Below are 19,879 nucleotides of genomic sequence, written 5' to 3'. Positions count from 1 at the left end.
TAGTGATACTGCCTCGGAAACCCAAGGAGGGGTCGCTATGAGTCGGGGCCGACTCGACGGCACATAACAACAACAACACTCACAGTGTGAATATAGTACAAGCTGCGGTAATTTTTCTGTCATGATTCATATTACCCAGTAATTTTCTCTTTGGACTACCAGATCTCTTAGCTCTTTGTGATTTCTTGTGGCTTTCACATGATGTGAAATTATTACCTACCTATTCATTCCACCTCTTTTAGCTCACTCGCCTGCCACAAACAAATGGTGTTCATGGGACAAGCCCAGTCATAAACTGAAATGCATGTGGGAGCACTGAAATTTTGTGCCAGAATTTGGTCACAATGAGATCACCCCGTTCATCTAGATTATACTTACCTTTGATGATCATCTAAATGATAACACAAAATTGGACAAATCCTCACAAAAATGCCTTAAAATAAGTCCACTTGCCTTCAGATTAAAGATTCCAGTTTCAGAAAACAGAACCGTACATTAACCCAAAGGGATTTATTTCTTCTGGGTCAAAGTTGTCTAGAAAGTGTTACCACTTCCGCATCTGATTCTAGCTCTTCTCTCTGCACCCTGAACAAGTACAAAGTGTGGTTTGTCAGCCATTACTGGGGTACCTTAGATAAGTTTTGGTAGTAAATCAACAAGTGTTTTTGTTTTGTTTAGTATTTTTGTGTTATTTTAATGTGTATTAAGAAAAGGCATAATGGATTCATCTATCTTGAAAACACCTGTGCCCCATAGACACATATTTCAGATATTATTGGCTTGATATACAGCTAGTGTTTAAAAGTGAATCATTTTAAAATCATTTTAAAGAAAAGTGTTAAGTAAGTAAAAGTAGGGGTGGTTCTTGAAAGTGTGAAAGTTGCCAAGGTGGTACAAGTGGAACCCTTCTACTCCAGTAGAACATTTGGTAATGGGATTCCTTCTCTTTTTTTCTTTTTAGTGATAAGTCAACCAGTTATACAAGTTGAAGTGATATTGCCTCCTGTGTCTTACCCCCTAAAACATCTTTATTTTCACTCAGCTACACATTGTTGTCAGCAAGACTTTGGCCAAAGTGATTATTGACTGCAAGCAAGTGGATGAGAAAGCAATAAATGCATCGTCTAATATCACATCAGATGGTGTGGAAGTCCTGGGGAGAATGGTTAGATCACGAGACCCGAAAGGAAACTCTGTACCAGTAAGTAGATAAACAAGTGAGGCTGTGTTATTGCTATAGAAGAAAAAAATATTTCAAAAGTGTACTTAGCTATTTTCCAGGAAGTAAATGTACTGGATGGATGGGTGGGTGGGTGGACGGATGGATAGATTGATGGTATGTCTCTGCTGTGTTTTAAGGTGAATGCTCCAGGAATTAGGCTATATATTTTCTAAATACATTTTCAAATTAAAATAGTGAAATATTAATTATCTAATGGTTTTGGCATAGTTTGTTAATGAGAATCAAGCAGTAGACAAACTCATTTATAGGCCAGTAAAAATCCATACAATATGTGGCTATAATACACAGCAAACTGACCTAATTCCCTTATTCAAGTTAAATGTAGGCATTTTTCATGTATGTAACATAGAATTTAAGACCGGGAGACTTGCAACTGGCAAAAGAATGACATTCCCCTCACTCACTATCCACAAAAAACAGTCATGCACAAAGAGTTTTGTTTAACACCATGAATTTACAGCTCATTAGGAACATTCTCTAATTTGAGTCACCTATAATTAGAACCCAGTAGCCTGAAAGATTTTGATTCTTGTAAGCAATTCCAACTGTGCTGATCTGCATTCTCTTCTATACAGTAGAATACTCAAACTAGTTATGAGTCACTGCTGTTATCTTCTGCTTTAATAAATCTGTAGAATTAACCACCTATTAGGGAATGGTTGAAAGATCTGGTGGTTCTGAAAGTTTTAAAAGTTAAAGATCACTTTATATAAATGAAACCTTATGCTATGTCAAATCAGTAAATAAATAAAATTAAAACAGACTCATGCTGACTAAATGGGAGGGGACATGGAATAGCAGAGAGCCCCACCTTCCAGTGGCCCCTAAGGGAGCTTCATGGATCATAGTTCTAATCCCATGCTCTAGTCTAACCCTGTTGACTTCACATCAGAAAATGGTCCCAGGGAAGACAGGGGAAACCCTTGTGTCTATGGGACATTTATGCTTTCAGACCTCGACAAATGTGTGCTAATTCATTTTACACTGAGGTTTGAAGTCTCTTTAAAATTACTTTTGTTTTTACTTTGGTTTGGAGATCTATAGATTACATATATAGAAAGAGAGAATATGAAAAGATACTGAAGGCTCTCTTCTTTTTCACTGATGGTGAGGACTTTGAAAAATATATATGTGGTACTGTGGAGTTCCCTTCCCTTCACGAGCAGCATTTGATGTGAATTCAGAAATATGCCATCTTCTGCCTAATGGAAGATACTCCCATAATAGCCCACTCAGGAATTCATAAAAATTAGCAGACTAAAGTTACCTTGCATGAATTAATGGATGCTTGGGTGAATGAATGGATTCAGATTAGGAAAGAGAAACAATTCTAGGTATACGAAATGCTGGGCCCAAACTATGTGGTATTCCCTTCTTTTTTATTTGAGGAATAATGCATATAAAATCCCTGACACAGTCAGCATTCAGTGATTAGTAGCTACTTTTATTGAAGGAATTCAGTAATACCTTCTCCATCCCACTTTGCTCTCTCACCTCTCCAACTCTAGCACGTATCACTTGGTTTTTGGTAGTCATGTATTCTCACCCTTTCATATAGCTATGTCTCCTCCTTAGGCAAGGTGTAAATTCCCCCAAATAGAAACCACGCCATGGTCTTCGTTTGCATCCACCCTCTTATGGCCCACACCACAGTATCTAATAAATTTCTATGTGTAGAATAAGTTGTCAAGGGATATTTGATATAAATTGATCAGAATATTGGCCATTTGAATTGTATGATGTCATTTCTTAAAATTTTGTTTGGTATAGACAGGTATGCATTGCTTAACATCCATGATATGTTCTGTGAAATAGGGCGTTCTGTAATTTGGGCGTTGTGCAAACACTATATTAAAACCTTGTGGGAGCCTGTTCCCACCATCTTCCTCGTCTCTGCTGCCACTGCAGCTGCTGCCTCCACTAAGGTGGGTGAATGGCCAGAGGAGCATTAGCAGCAGTGGAGTGAGAGGAAGTGAGCAAGGAGAGAGTGGAGTGCACCCAGCCCTGCCCGCTAGACAGAGCCAAAGCCTCACCTGCCTATAAACCACCCATGGTACAGTGCTGTAAAAGTCTGGATTTGAGGTCTTTAAAACCATTAGGGGAAAATAATAATGATAATAATAAAAGGGAGAGCTGGTTTCCCTTTACAAAACAAAACTTTATAGGACCACTAATGTATAGGTGGGAATTACTCGAATGAACTTGCCTGAACGGAAGTTAAGTGATGCATACCTGTATATTGTATTCCATGTGTGGCATTGAGAACGTTCTAGTAATGTATAGCATACTTTCTCCTAATTACAATTTGTATTGTACAATTACACTTTTATTGTTGTATTACAAATTATACTGTATGTAATAATAATTGTATTCCAAGTATCTGACTGATTAAATGTCAAAGACTTTATTTCTGAAAGCAAAAGTGCCTGTAGGTTTCAAGTCTGTCATCAATAAGTCTTTACTTCTGGCCATGAAAGAAAAGAATTAAACAGAGAGAGCACACTAAGTTCTGACCAAGAGTAGACAAAGGGGAATTTATAAAAGTCAATAATTAAAGAGTTCTTTGTAAGGCTAGTGGGAAAAAAGTAGTGGCTTTTGTTAGATTCCAGAAGTCTACAAAGGATTGCTAAGTAGAATTTTAGTCTGCCCACTTATTGGAGAATTTGATTATGTTGAAATAGATGATATTAGATTAGCTCTCAAGAATGTGATTGGAGACTCAGACTTGCTTTTTTGGAGCTATGACTTAATTGTTTCAGCACAAAATGAGAGAATCCTGTCTTCCATTTTTTATTTAGAAATCAGATTGCTAACATAATCTTGATATACATCTGACTCCAGATCCCCTCAATGACCAATAAAAAGGAATGTGTGCTGTGCAGGCTCCTGATTGAGGAGCAATCATCATAGGTGAGGGACTAGTAACTTAGAGAAGTTCCTGGCAAATTCAGAATGACTCAAAAATGCCAGATGATGGAAGATGCAGTCTTTAAAGAAAACATAGTCTTTTTAAACCAAAATTGAGTTGAGACTAGATTAATGGATTTGGGGAGTCAGTTGCTACTGCCTTGAAATTACTCACATTTGTAATAAAAACAACTTGTGTTAAGCAGTTCAGGATCTTATAGGCAATGACAGTCCCTAGTGGGGCAAAACTAACAAGCAGGCTTAACTTTGCTATTAAAACGCATGTGGGAAGAAACTGAAGGATGTTGTTCTCCTTCACCAAAGAAAGGTTTCTTTGACCTTATTCTGTTATCTAATGAAATGATAATGTTGCCAATCAGAGATGATTCTAAAAAGAAGTTTGAGCTTCTGACATGAGATCTTGCTTCTTAGTGTCTTTCTTCCACCTTTTAAAATTGAAAACTTATGTAATTATAATATTTATTTAGACCTTTGCTATACAAAATAAAAGAGAAATATATGTCATGCCATGCAGTTGCCTATAATTTTATTTACTGAGATACAGCTTTTAGATGGAGCTCTGATAACAGTGCCTAAGGTATCTAACTGCTAACCAGAAGGTTGGTGGTTCAAACCCACCAGCCACTCCATGGAAGCAAGAATGGGCAATCTACTCCCGTAAAGATTCACTACCTCAAAAACCCAATGGGTGTCTCCCTGAGTCAGAACTGACTCAATGGCAGTGGTTTTGGTTTTCTTTGGTTTAATATAAGAATCAACAGACTAGTCAATGAGCCAACAGAAATGAACGTTGTTAAATTATAAGGAATTGATTGTGTGTTTCACATGAATTATCTGTTAATCCTTACAATGATTAAAAACAAAACAAACAAACAAAAAACCCTGCCATCAAGTTGATTAATAGCCACCCTATAGGACAGAGTAGAACAGCTCCATAGGGTTTCCAAGGCTGTAAATCTTCATGGAAGCTGATTGCCACATCTTTCTACCATGGAGTGGCTGGTGGATTAGAACCTCTGACCTTTTGGACAGTTGAATGTCTTAACTGCTGTGCCACCAGAATGTCTTAAAATGATAACAGTACCTGATAGTTATTGAATGCCCACTATAAGCTCCAGAAGGAAGATTAGGCAATCTCCCTCTGTAGTGATACCGCCTTGGAAACCCAAGGAGAGGTTACTATGAGTTGGATCTGACACAACAGCAGTGAGTTTGGTTTGGTACTATGAGCTCAGTGGTATGTACTTTTATGAGATTATTTCATTTAATTCTCTAATAACCCTAGGAAGAGATCCTTTTATTATCTCCACTTTATAGATGCAGAAACTAAGACTTGATGAATTTAGGAAGATAATCCTTCCCAGAGAGTGAGGAAAGGAAGATAGGAGACTATACCTGACTCACATAAGGTTACCTGCCTTCTATTCTAGTGCTTTCTTCCATCAGGTCAAACTAAGTTGATTACATAAGTTAAGGCAGAGAAAGGAGCCTGGTTTGCACCAGGGACCGTATGCCCTGTGTGATCACTCACATGTTCAAAGGCTCATCATTATTTGAATTAAGACCTCGAAAGTAAAAATGATCAAACTATCCCACCCCTCAAAATCTGTCCATACCTAAACATTCTAATATGCTACCAACAAGTAAAACAGTGACTGATTTTCAAATCCTAATTCAATTAGCACCTTCATGGCTCATTTTTTAGTGAATTGATTACAACCATGTGAAAACACTAAGTTCTTTGCTTGACAAATGGCAAGTGCTTACTTCATCTTAGTTTTGATATGGAGTCAATAAAAGTTAACATCCAATAGAAGCAGAGCATGGTCTCTGCCTCCTAACTCTTAAGCCCAATGCACTTTTTTTGGTATTCGTGTGCAACGTAAAATACTCAGAATATGTGTATCAATTCAAGTCTGGATTGATTTCAAATTGTAAATTGAACTATGTTATGCTTAAAACAAGAGGGATGACATCTGGTATTGAGCGGAAAATGGAGTCAGGGGGAATTTTAATTTCCATTCACAGATCATGGTGACTCAATTGCTGAGAAATATTTTAATCTTATTTGCATGCTAACATTTGACCCCAAATGGCTTGCTTTTTGTGCTACACCCAGACAAAAATGTCTAAAATGAAAAATGAGCATTTGTGGTTGACTAACTAGTCCCTTGAAAGAGATTATAAAAAGTGAAAGTTGGAGAGTATGTCTCTCTCTTTTTTGTGTGTGCACAGATATTTTTTAAAATAATGTTTTAGTTACAAAGAAAAAAACTAACAGTAAAAAGGGGCTGCCTTCTTGCATTAGTTTCCTGAAATATGTATGATTTATTTTAGACATTGCCTTACATTTTAAGACACCCAAATATGAGATCCTTTGACATACAATTTCTGTATTATCTCCTAATTGGTACAAATATGTATGTCATAGCTTTTAGAATAAAAGCCAGAGAGTTTTTTTGTTTTGTTTCGTCTTTTAAATCAATCCCCAGAAATGTGGCTTAGAAGAAATGTCTCTAAGTAATGGCTGAGGAACCTAAGATATTATGATTGTACATGATTATGAATAAATTGGTTGTACTCACAAAGAAAAGGCTGTGGCCTCCATCTAATTTGAAAGAACAGACAACCCACATAGCATTCCGCAAACGATACTTCTGGCTTCATTAAGTTCTTAGTAGGCATTCAACTCCTTGAATAAATAAAACGTGCTCATAAGATCCCAATATCTCCATATGCAAAAGTCTAGCCAAAGGTTTGTGTGTAGACATTTTTGTGTTACAGCTTACTGGGTGATGAATGTTTATTTGAAAAATGTTAAGAAAGTCTGTGCTTTCTTATTGGCGTTAGTGAAAGGCCTTGCTGTAAGTAAATCTTTCCATTCACGAACATGGTTTTATGTTGAGGGCTCTATTCAGAAATGGAAACTTCCATAATGGATGAATGATTTGTGTACGTAACCGAATCAGTCTAATGCTGTCATCATGCATAGGCCTCTTTTAATAAATGTTCCCAGATAAAATGGCATTGTAAGGTTAGGTTGGGGTCTCTGCATTTCAGACATTAGCCCAAAGATTCATTTACTGCAGAATCAACCACAAGAAAATGAAGTGTGCTATTCAAATCCCAACTGAAGCTAAGCTTTCAGCATGGCTTTAAATTACTCAAATTCTTTCAGCCTAAATCATAATTTACAAAAAAGAATAGACATTACTATTCTCATAGCTCATAGTCATAATCTGAAGATTAAGTGATTTTTTTTTTTTTTTTTTGTGAATGGAAAGATTTACTGAGAAGACCTTTCACTAGCTCCAATATGCACCAGGCCTTCTTAACGCTTTTCAGATAAACATTTAGCACCTAATAAATTTGCAGTGTTTAGTGTAGGGCCTTGTGCACACAGTAGGTTTTTAATAAATTTTGGTTGCTATCGTAGTTTTTGTTATTTGCTAAGTTTTTTCTCAACCAAACATCAAACAAATAATGTGATTATTGTGGAAACAAATCACTATTAATTTTCTGCCCTCAATGCTGTATCACTTTGAGTTTGAGTCAATTTTTTATTTTACATCCAGATTATATACTTCTGCACCTTAAAGGGGAGCTCTGGTGGCATAGTGCCTAAGGCACTTGACTGCTAACCAGAAGGCTGGTGGTTCAAACTCACCAGCAACTCTTTGGAAGGAAGGTTGGGTGATCTACTTCCGTAGTGATACTGCCTCAGAAACACAAGGAGGGGCCGCTATGAGTCAGATCTGACTCCACAGTGGTGTGTTGAGTTTGAGTTTGCACCTTAAAGAATGCAGTTGTGAAAGGGCTGTGCGTAGAATTTCAAAATGATATCAGTTATTTATAATAAAGATGTTCTAAATATTCCCTGTATTAATTCATTTCATCTTTGTAATATCCATATCAATAGCTACTATTATTAGAATGATTTACCAGATGAGAAAACTGAGACTTCAAGACCATGAGTAACTTGTTCAAAATAACTCTGCTTGTGAGTGAGTGAGTCAGGATTTACACTCAAGCATTCTGGCTCCATAGCCCTCCTAACCCCTCTGTCCCTGGAGATATTTTTATTGTTGTTAATAAAATGAGGAATAATGTTCTTGTAAAAAATGTTTTCTTTTTAGAAATTTAAACATGCTCATATGCATGTTTAAGTATACATTGAAGTTGAAGACAATTAAAACAAGTCCACGAGAGCCAAAATATGACCTTGATGATATCCCTCCTAAATTTAGAGACCATTTAAATAATAGATTTGATGCACTGAACACCAATGACTGAAAACCAGAAGAAGGGATGACATCAAAAACATCATCCATGAAGAAAGAAAGAGGTCATTAAAAAGACAAGAAAGGAAGAAAAGACCAAAATGGATGTCAGAAGAGACTGAAACTTGCACTTGAGTGGATAGTAGCTAAAGCAAATGGAAGAAATGACAAGATAAAAGAGCTGAACAGAAGATTTCAAAGAGCAGCTCAAGAAGACAAAGCCAGTTACTAGAATAGAATGTGCAAAGACCTGGAGTTAGAAAACCAAAAGGGAAGAACATGCTCAGCAGTTTCCAAACTGAAAGAACTAAGGAAAAAATTTAAGCCTTGAGTTGAAATATTGAAAGATTCTATGGGCAAAATATTGAATGACGCAGGAAGCATCAAAAGAACATGGAAGGAATACACAGAGTCACTGTACCAAAAAGAACTGGTCGATGTTCATCCATTTCAGGAGATGGCATATGATCAAGAACCAATGGTATTGAAGGAAGATGTTGAAGCTGCATTGAAGGAATTGGTGAAGAACAAGGTTCCGGGAATTGACCAAATACCCACTGAGATGTTTCAACAAACGGATGTCCCACTGGAGGCACTCACTTGGCCATGCCAAGAGATTTAGAAGATAGCTACCTGGCCAACTGACTGGAAGAGATTCATATTTGTACTCATTCCAAAGAAAGGTGATCCCAAGAATATGGAAATTATTGAACAATATCATTAATATCACATGCAAGTAAAATCTTACTGAAGATAATTCAAAAATAGCTGCAGAAGCATATTGACAAAGAGCTTTCAGAAATGCAAGCTGGATTCAGAAAAGGATGTGGAATGAAGGATATCATTGCTGATGTCAGATAGATCTCAGTTGAAAGCAAAGAATACCAGAAAGTTGTTTACTTGTGTTTTATCGACTATGCAAAAGCATTCGTTTGTGTGAATCAAAGGAAATTGTGGATAACATTGAGAAGAATGGGAATTCCAGAACACTTAATTGTACTCATGAGGAACCTGTGTATAGACCAGGAGTCTGTTGTTTGAACAGAACAAGGGGATACTACATGGTTCAAAATCAAGAAAGGAGGGTGTCAGAGTTGTATCCTTTCACCATACTTATTCAACTTGTATGCCAAGCAAATAATTTGACAAACTGGGTTATACAAAGAAGAACGTGGCATCAGGATCGGAGGAAAACTCATTAACAACCTGCGATATGCAGAGACACAACTTTGCTTGGTGAAAGTGAGGATGACTTGAAGCACTTACTGATGAAGATTGAAGACTACAATCTGCAGTATGGATTACACCTCAATATAAAGAAAGCAAAAATCCTCACAACTGGACCAATAAATAGTTTCATGATAAATGGAGAAAAGATTGAAGTTGTCAAAGATTTCATATTACTTGGTTCTAAAATCAACACCAGTGGATGCAGCAGTCAAGACATCAGATGACCTATTGCATTGGGCATATCTGCAAAAAGCCTCTTTCAGGTGTTAAAGAGCAAAGATGTCTCCTTGAAGACTAAGATATGCCTAACCTGAGCCATGGTATTTTCAGTCACCTCTTATGCATGTGAGAGCTGGACAATGAATTAGGAAGACTGAAGAAGAGTTGATGCTTTTGTGGTTGTGGTGTTGGAGAATGCTAAGAGTAAGTACCATGGTCTGGTAGAAGGACTAACAAACCTGTTCTAGAAGAAGTGCAGCAGGAATGCTCCTCTTGGAAGTGAGAATTGACCAGACTTCATCTGACCTACTTCGGTCATGTTGTCAGAAGGAACCATTCCCTGGAGAAGGATATCATGCTTGGTAAAGTGGAGGGTCAACAAAGAAGGTGAAAGCCCTCAATGAGATAGATTGACACAGTGGTTGCAACAATGGGCTCATGTATTGCAAGGATCGTGAGGCTGGCCCAGGACCGGTCAGTGGTTTGTTCTGCTGTGCATAAGGTTGCTATGAGTTGGAGATGACTCATCGGTACCTAGCAAATATTTTCAAGGTTATATTTTTGTCGTATGGTTGTCCTGCACAGGCTCAGATAGGTCACCCTTTGAAAAGAAAGTTTTAAATGGTGTAAGAAAAGAGAGCAGCAGGCCTTGCATGTATTTACTCAAAGTGTCCACAGATGTACATAGAAACAAGGAAGCATGATGCCTGGACTAGTGAATCTGCTTTTAAACTTCAAGAATAATGTTATTGACCTTGGAAAACTAGATTGGGGTTGATACTGGCTGCAAGGCACGTTTCTTCCTGGGTGTAAAGAGAAAGTCTGATCTCTCTTTCTGCTGGATAGGACTGGCTCTTTTGTGACACTGCATAATCTTTTTCTTTTTAACTTGTATTAATTTTGTTGTTGTTGAGAACGTATACAGCAAAACATACACCCTTTCAACAGTTTCTACACATACCATTTAGTTACTTTTTCAAGTTGTGCAACCATCCAACCCCCCTGTTCTGAGTTGTTCCTCCCTCATTAACATCAAGTCACTGCCCACTGAGGTTCCTATCTAACCTTTCAAGTTGCTATTGTTGATTTGGTCCCATATAGATAGTTCTTAAAGGAGTGTAATCCTCAAGGCAGACCTTTTTTACTAGATAAGCTAAACTATTTTTTGGTTTTAAGGAGACTTCAGGTGATATTTTTGGTTTAAGGTTTAAAGATCATCTCAGGTCAAATAGTTTCAGGGGTTTCTCTACCCTTCCTGGCTCCAGAAAGTCTAGAGTCTATGAGAATTTGGAAATCTGTTCTGCATTCCCCTGCTTTTGATCAGGATTCATCTATGGATTCTTTGATCAAAATATTCCATAATGGTAGTTGGGCAGCAGTTGGCAACAGAACCCTCCACTTCTTCTGGTGTCATGGTAAAAGAGGCGGTTGTTCGTGGAGGCAATTAGCCATCATATCCTCCTCCTATTCCTGACTGTCCTTCCCCCTCTCTTGAGACCCTAGGCACTGTGCAAGGAACTAGGAGATAGAACAGAAGCACTAAACACTAAGCACTAAACATTAGCCCATGTAACTGAGATGTCCCAATAAACCATGAATCTAAACTTTCCAACCAAGGAACCAAATCCCATGAGGTGTTTGGTTGTACATAAGCAGCTCTTTTTCTTTCTTCTTCTTCTTCTTCTTTTTTTAAATATACTTTATTTTTTTAAAAGCCATTTAAGATTTACAAAGAAAGTACAGAAGGCTCTCATATACCTTCCCATCCCCTGCACACTGTTTCTCCTATTGTTAACATCTTACACCCAGGTGGTACCTTTGTTACAATTGATGGACCAATATTGATACACTGGTATTCACTAGAGTCCATAATTTACATTAGGGTTAGCTCTTTGTCTTGTATAGTCCTCTGGGCTTTGTCAAATGCATAATGGCATGTATCTATCAGTACAGTATCGGAGGGATAGTTTCACTTCCCTAAAAATGCCCTGTGCGCCATCTGTTGATCCCTCCTCCCCTCCCCTGAATCCCTGGCAACCACTGACCTTTTTACTGTCTTTATAGTTTTGCCTTTTCTAGAATCTTATTTAGTCAGAATCTTACAGTATGTAGTTTTTTTCCAGATTGGATTGCATGTATTTTTAATAACCTATTTATTTTGGTCATACTATCTACTCAGGCATTCTCATTTCTATCTGTTGAGACCTTTAGGTTGACAAAGGGTGAGTAGTATTCCTTAGAAGGAAATCAAGTACCAAGGGTTTCCATCCCTGGAAACATCACTTGTGGAAGACTGTTACAGCCTTAAAATGAAACGGACCTCTATCCTTTTCCCAGCTTTGTAATCGATGATACATGTAGTATTTGAAAACCATATAGGAAGAAACATAATATGCCTAATATTAAAAATCTAAAAATAGTTAAAATTTTAATGGGTCATTAAATTGTTGGTAGTCCTTAATGATAATACCATCATGTGTCACTTAATGTCCACCATACATTCTGTGGAATAGGACATTGTGTGATTTGGACATTGTGTGAACAGCATATTCTATACAGGCAGACCCTGGATTATGAATAAGTTCCATTCCTAAGTCTGTCTTTAAGTTGAATTTGTACATAAATTGAGAACTTTAGGTATGGTTTGTATCTAACGTTATCAAATGTTTGTCTTAGTATATAATCTACCTTTCTGTGCATAAAAAAACACTGCATAAACACTTTCAGATACACTAAAGCATCTTTACATGATAATACAGCAATAATGTTGTTGTTATGTGCCGTGGAGTTGCACCTGATTCATAGCGACCCCTCCTTGGGTTTCTGAGGTAGTATCACTATGGAAGTAGATTGCCTTACCTTCCTTCTGAGGAGTGGCTGGTGGGTTTGAACCGCCAGCCTTCTGGTTGGCAGTCAAGTGCCTTAGGCAGTATGCTACCAGAGCTCCCACAGTAATAATAGTAGTACATTAATAATAGTAGTAATGTAATGCCCATTGCAAAGTAGTAGCTATTTGTTACCATGAACCATTGTATGTACCTCAAATGTTTCATTCTTTGTGGGGGTTGGAACCATGATGTATATGTGGTAAGATGGTGTCTGGTTGCATGTTGCCTGAATGGATGTTCTGCAGCACATGCCTGTATAATGATGTTTCTCTATGTTTCAAACAGTAGATTGAGTAATTGCCAAGAACATGAGTAGAGCGAGATTGTCAAAATATTTACAGCATAATCAATGGCTTAAATGAGAATCCATTTAACACAGGTTCTCACAATCCTATATGTGACTCTATCATGACACTTACCCCATTATATACAGTAGTTTATGGGTCTGTCTCCTCAACACGGTGAGTTCTTTGATGGCAGGGCTCTGGTTTTGGTCATTTTCATATCCTCAGGTTTACAAAGGTTACATCATGCACTAAAGAAAAATTTGCTGAATGTGTGAGTGACCGAATGAAGTTAGAATTAATTCAATGAGATTTTATGAATACCTATTATATCCACATGTTATTATGATCAGGGGTGCAGAGGGGAAAGATGATTAAGTGATTACCTGTTTCATGAAAAGTTCACATGCGAAGGAGCAGATAATATAAATAACATATGCTGTGGTGGAAGATGTGCCGTAAACGAGACATATGGAGCGTTGTGTGAATACAGAGGCATTAGTAGAAACTGTGATGACCAGTGAAGGGAAGACTTCAACAGAGGAGCTAAGCTTGCTCTTTAGGCAGAGGTGGGAGAGGGAGGGCTGTGCTAAGTAAGGGGATTTAGAAGTGGAAGGAATAATTATAGACAAAGTCTGACATCACTGTGTGTTCGAGGAACAAAATTACCTTGATATCATTGAAGTTACTTTTTATTTGCTTATTGTAGTGTTGTAAAGTTACTGATGCTCTGTTAGGGTGATATATAATATGACATCATCATAATCATGAACACAATGTATCTTGGTATCTTTTGAGTGACAATTTTCTTTTTAAAATTCAGTTCCAGTTACAGATGTTTGATATTGTTTGTTCCACATCGTGGGCCAGTAAAGACAAATGCTGTGAACTTCCAGGCCTGGTAAGAATGCTTTTGTTATTTAGTCTGTCCTTCCTTGAAAGATTTAAAAATCATACTCCATTTTCTCTGAAGCTGAAGGGCTATTTCTCCACATTCCTGTCAGAGATAATTCATTGTGATGAGAATTAATATTAGTAAGAGGCTAAGGAGACATGTTGGGATCATTACACCAGGGCCACTACCTACCTATGGTCATGCAAGGTCTATACTGCACAACTCCAAGGGGTGCTGTGTACACGTAGTGCAGATGTCCCTAAATTTCTTGTTCACAGAGGCCTAAGTATCTCAATAATTTTTTATGCTAACCCCAGAAAAATACTTAAAAGATACACCTAACAGTTCCATTTATTAATTAGGTCCAAATAACTTAGAAAGTATTTATGTCTTAGCTATTTAGAAATTGTATAGAAAAAAATACACATACAATGAAAGAAAAAATTAATTTTTCATTCTTCAATAACCACAATTACTTGCTAATGGTATATGTGTGCATATTGGGCACTACGTAACTTTTCCGATTGGATATCCCACCCACCACCCTCACTCCTTGTTCCATACTGATTTTTCGTATGGTACTTGCTTTTCATTCATTCTCAGCAACAGCTGAAAACATTGGCTTTAAAATGATTCACATCATTGAGAAGAGTGTTTCAGAAACAAATGTTGAAACTATGGACTACCTAGAGTTTGTAGTCTAGGTAAAGTCCAGTGAATGTTAAATGTGCTGTGTTAGCCTTGAAATTTTAAATTATGGAAGTAGATTGCCCAGTTTTCCTTCCATGGAGTGGCTGGTGGGTTTGAACCACCAACCTTCTGGTTAGCAGTCAGATGCCTTAGGCACTATGCCACCAGCTCTCCTTTACAGTGCCTATAGTTCCCCAGGGTTGCTGGGCACATGTTTTTTGAACTGCAATCACGGTTGATATAATCTATATGATGTTACTAGAAAATGTTACCTTTTTTTTTCCCCCTCATCATTAATACTCATGCAATTTCATGGAAGTATACCTCTATATGTAAAAACAGAAAAATGAATTCATATTTTAGTATCCTTAGGAGTCAGCAGAAATTGATGACACTGTTATGGTTGGACAGTCATCATATCTTAATATTTAAAATCTGGAGAGTGAGCCAGGAAAAGCATTCATGGAGTCTAATTGATTTGATGACTGTTGAAGTTCTTACACATCACCACATCTACCAAAAAAAAAAGCCACACTCAGCAGGCAGTAAATTTATGGTGATAGTGATTAAGAAAGGGCCCTGGGCGGTGCAGACAGTAAGCTTAAGAAAGAATTGACTTACTCTTTCTTCTTCAAAACAAGTGTTTACTGAACTCTCAGACTCACTGCCATGGAGTCAGACCCGACTCATAGCAACCCTTCCTAGGGTTTCTGGGGCAGTATCACTGTGGAAGTAGATTGCCCAGTCCAATGACGAATTAAATCACAGACACTGATGTTATGCTCAAGTGCAAAAGATCAGAAATTAAAGGGGAAATTGTCAGAATGCTATGTTGTATCAGGCAAACTATGACACAGCTTCTCCTGGGAAGGACCTGAGCTACCTCAAGAATTTCCTCCTCATTTTTATCAGTGGAGATGCATTCCTTTCATGGTGGAGAGATGTGGGCAAAGATGAAGTCCATAGCACTGGCAAAAGCATTATTGAGACTCAGTCTGGGGTCACAGGTGGCCTGCTGTCAGCCTTACTTTAGGGATCATTCAGGATACTTAACTTCGTATTTTACTCTAGCTGGCCTGATAACAGGCCAGCTTTGTTAGCAGGAGATTTTCTTGAGATGAGCTGAAACCTTGAACTGTTATTCAACATTTAAGAAGAGTTTCTGCAGAGTGGGCCAACTGCTCGAGCATTTTGGGGTTTCTGTTGTGCATCTTCCAGAGACGCAGAGCATTTTCAACTTGTCAATTTAACTATCATCTGTGCGCCATTCAGCTCTAACCATACTTCCCCCTAAAGCTTTAAGTAATGAAGCTCATTTTCTCACACTCCAGAGGAGTTGATGAACCCTATGAGGTTCTGAGGAGCCCTGGTGGTGCAGTGGTTAAATCTCTCGGCTGCCAACCGAAAGGCCGGTGATTCAAACCCATCAGCTGCTCCACAGGAGAAAGATAGGGCAGTCTGTTTCTGTAAAGATGTACAGCCTTGGAAACCCTATGGGACGGTTCTACTGTGTCCTATAGGGACGCTGTGAGCTGGAATCAATTCAACAGCAGTAGGTTTTGGTTGGTAGCTCTGGTAGCATAGTGCCTAAGGCACTTGACTGCTAACCAGAAGGCTGGCGGTTCAAACCCACCAGCCACTCCTCAGAAGGAAGGTTAGGCAATCTACTTCCATAGTAATACTGCCTCGGAAACCCAAGAAAGGGTCGCTATGGGTCGGGTCTGACTCGACGACATGTAACAACAACAACAGGTTTTGGTTTGGGGTCGGGTTCTGTGGTTCCCTATCCCGGTATTGAGTTCTCTTTGGCTGCTGTTTCAAATGGGATAGTCACCAGCTGTTCAATAACATCAGCAGGTGCTCTGTCTTTCTGGACACTCCAGGAACACACTCAAATTCATTCAGCTTGACATTCATAATCTATTTTGCAATGTCACATGGCAACAAAATTCTCCAAGAGAGAAGAACACTGACATCCATCACAAAGCTTTAGATTGATGCTGTGAGGTTTTTCTTGTTTTCTGCCAAGGAATGTGAGATGTCATGAAAATTGTCACAGGGAATTGGTGACGTTATTTGGACACCAGTTTTGTTTCTTTATTTGTTTTCATGTAGATGTGGTTGTTTTGATTGGCCATTCCAACAAGTTTCCTTTTAACCTTTGAAAAGGAAAAAATGATGTGATATGAAGAAAATTTCCAAGACCATTAGTGCATAGTGTACTGTTACTTCAGCTGAATGAAATGGCAGCCAAGATATTTTTTGCACTCACTTTACACTTAAAAGGAGCTCAGGTGGTGTAGTGGGTAAGGCATTTGGCTGCTGACTAGAAGGTCAGCAGTTCAAATCTACCTGCTGCTCCATGGGAGGAAGATGAAGCAATCTACTTCCATAAAGATTTACAGACTTGGAAACCTAGTGGGGGGTCACTGTGAGTTGGACTTGATGCAGTGGGTTTGTTTTGTTTTGTTTTTTTGAGTTTATGTTTCCACCTGGATTCCTAGGTGGCTTTTATCAGCATTCCCTTGATATTCCTAGAAACCATCCATCTTTCCTTTACAGAAAAGATTTGTAATCAGGAGAGAATAATCTCAAATAAATAAATACATCTTAAAAAGTGTTGTGTCAAGAAAGCTGTTTGTGTAGACTGCCTTATTTATTAACAGGCATGCTATTTTCTTTCCTCAGAGGGATGAAGAGACCTGCCCAGACCTTCCACGTTCCTGCTCCTGCTCTGAAATCAGCAAAGGGGCTCTGGGACCAGCAGGCCCACCAGTAAGTCCTGTCTAGTTTGGGCTTCCTATGGATTGAATGTTTTTAACATTAATAACTAGCAGGCACCTACTCATGTTGGTCACTCTGCTAAATGCTACACCTGTTATTTGCTTGATGCTGTGAGTAAACTGGGGCTCAGAGATGTTAAGTAACTTGCCTAAAGAATACAGCTTGGTGGAGCTGGGATTCAGTTCCAAGTCTCCTTGACAGATGATACTGTTATCCACTACGCCACACTACCTCTCATTGCCATATATTCAGAATCTTCCCTTTAAACTACTGTGGTTTATTTTCAGTCTGAATGTTGCAAATATTGGCCCTCTGCTTGTACTTTTCAACCATCCCTTTGCCCATACTGTATCAAAGCTGACACAGAAGAAAAGAGGATTTTGAATTCACCAGAGGAAATACTCCATCTGAGCGTGAAAGTTTCCACTACTGAATGGAAATTCTTACAGGAAAGAAGGGAAAGAAAAGAATTACACCATCTTTGAAATTACCATGCTTTTTTTTTTTTTTTTTTTTTTACTACTGAGTAATATATTTAAGGGAGCTCTGGTAGCGTAGTGCCTAAGGCACTTGACTGCTAACCAGAAGGCTGGCGGTTTAAACCCACCAGTCACTCCTTGGAAGGAAGATGAGGCAATCTACTTCCGTAGTGATACTGCCTCGGAAATCCAAGAAGGGGTGGCTATGAGTCGGTCCGACTTGACGGCATGTAACAACAACAAAAAATATGTTTAAATGCTCATTTTATTTCTAACTTGCTAAACTGGGGTTCTAAGTGTTTCTTGGGGAGCTCTGGTAGTGTAGTGCCTAAGGCATTTGACTGCTAATAGAAGGCTGGAGGTTTACTCCCACCAGCCACTCCTCGGAAGGAAGATTGGGCGATCTACTTTGAGAGAGGTATGATATAGCTGGTCTGTGTTCAGGACATGGCAAATGTATCAAGGCAGAATGACAAAGAACACAGGCAGAGGACTCCTATGCAAGTAAAGAAAACCAGGCCCAGCAGGAGGAATAATCTTAGGCCAGACCTCCTTGCACGCAGATTTTCCAGGGGAGCCCAGCACGGTCAGCCACATGCAGTTGATAACCCACGCTGGCGGGAGGCTTCCTGTGTGAAAGCTCACTCCAGATGGACACCAGGAACATAATTTTCTCTCACTTGTCTACTGTGTTTCCTGATATAAACAGAAAGGGAAGAGAACCTGCTGATGTATCTGAAACATATCCCAGCAGGTTCTTGACAACACTGGTGTAATACAACATTGTTTCAAGTTCTGGACATAGAACCCAGATACTTTTTTGAAAAAACTAAAGGCTCTTCATCCCAAAAAGCAGATGTGGAGTAATTCTAAAACCGTTACATTTAAATCATGAGACTAGACAAGCCATCGAACCCCATGATCCTCTGGCTCCTCGTGAATGCAACTGGACCCACCTCTTACTGGTATTGTGAGGAATACGTGACATAAGATGTTATATGTAACATGCATTCTGAAACTAATCAACTGTAAGGTGTGGTCTTTAGTTTAATCTGGGAATTGAAAACAAAGATTTGTTTTCCACTTTGTGCCAAATTTTCCTGTCAGCCTTCAGAAAAATACAAAGCAGTACTATATAGTACAGTTGATCAAAGTGTTGTCTCTCTCAAAATTACCTTGTGCGGAATCTCTGAAATGTCTTTGTGAGAACTGACAATTATTAGGCACACTAAAGGGATCTCTGGTGGTATAGTGGATATGGCATATGGCTGCTAACCGGAAGGTCAGTGGTTCAATTCCACAAGCTGCTCTTTGGAAGGAAGATGGGGCAATCTACTTCTGTAAAGATTTATAGTCTTGGAAACCCAATGGGGGTTGTATGAGTCAGAATTGACTCAATGGCAGTGAGTTTGGTTTTTTAAGGTGTGAAGAGTATTTTTGTTGTTGTTGTTATGTGCCATCGAGTCGGACCCAACTCATAGTGACCCCTTCCTTGGGTTTTCCAGTGTCACTACAGAAGTAGAATGCCCACCCTTCTTTCTGAGGAGTGGCTGGTGGGTTTGAACCGCCAACCTTCTGGTTAGCAGTCACGTTCCTTAGGCACTTTGCTACCAGAGCTCCTAGGGAAGAGTACTAGCTAGATGCTTTTTCTTCAGGATATTAGAAGTTCACTGTTATGTGGCCAAAATTAGTTTACCACACAGGTACATCATTGACGGCCTTGGGTAGAGTCACATGTATTTTCAGGAACAAGCCTTCACACTAAGGGAAGGAAATCATTTGTGCCTGGATCCTGAGAATCCTTACAAGGGTCTGTTTAAGGAGGTTTTGAGGATAGACTTGAGTGACTGTGTCATTCAGATTATTTTATTCCCCTAATTTTCTTTGCTAAAATCAACATGACATACTTTGGGGTTAAAATGTGTACTATGAACTTCATCTTTTGTTGTTGTTGTTGTT

At 38.6% G+C, this 19,879-nt stretch overlaps 1 protein-coding gene across 1 annotated transcript in view; it reads left to right on the top strand.

Moving 5' to 3' along the window:
- The window catches only part of COL14A1 (collagen type XIV alpha 1 chain), a 248,155-nt gene that overhangs the window by 153,185 nt on the left and 75,091 nt on the right, over window positions 1-19,879 (top strand). The window contains exons 31-33 of the mRNA XM_042781791.1: window positions 1,043-1,201; window positions 13,896-13,973; window positions 17,346-17,432. Of these exons, the coding sequence (XP_042637725.1) occupies window positions 1,043-1,201; window positions 13,896-13,973; window positions 17,346-17,432 (324 nt within the window). The remainder of the gene's footprint in view (window positions 1-1,042; window positions 1,202-13,895; window positions 13,974-17,345; window positions 17,433-19,879) is intronic.

Source organism: Orycteropus afer, unplaced genomic scaffold (assembly GCF_000298275.1).
Source record: "Orycteropus afer afer isolate SDZICR_OR568_19922 unplaced genomic scaffold, OryAfe1.0 scaffold00173, whole genome shotgun sequence".
Classification (NCBI taxonomy): domain Eukaryota; kingdom Metazoa; phylum Chordata; class Mammalia; order Tubulidentata; family Orycteropodidae; genus Orycteropus; species Orycteropus afer.
The sequence above is the reverse complement of the archived record's forward strand: the minus strand, read 5'-3'. Positions and strand labels throughout refer to the sequence as shown.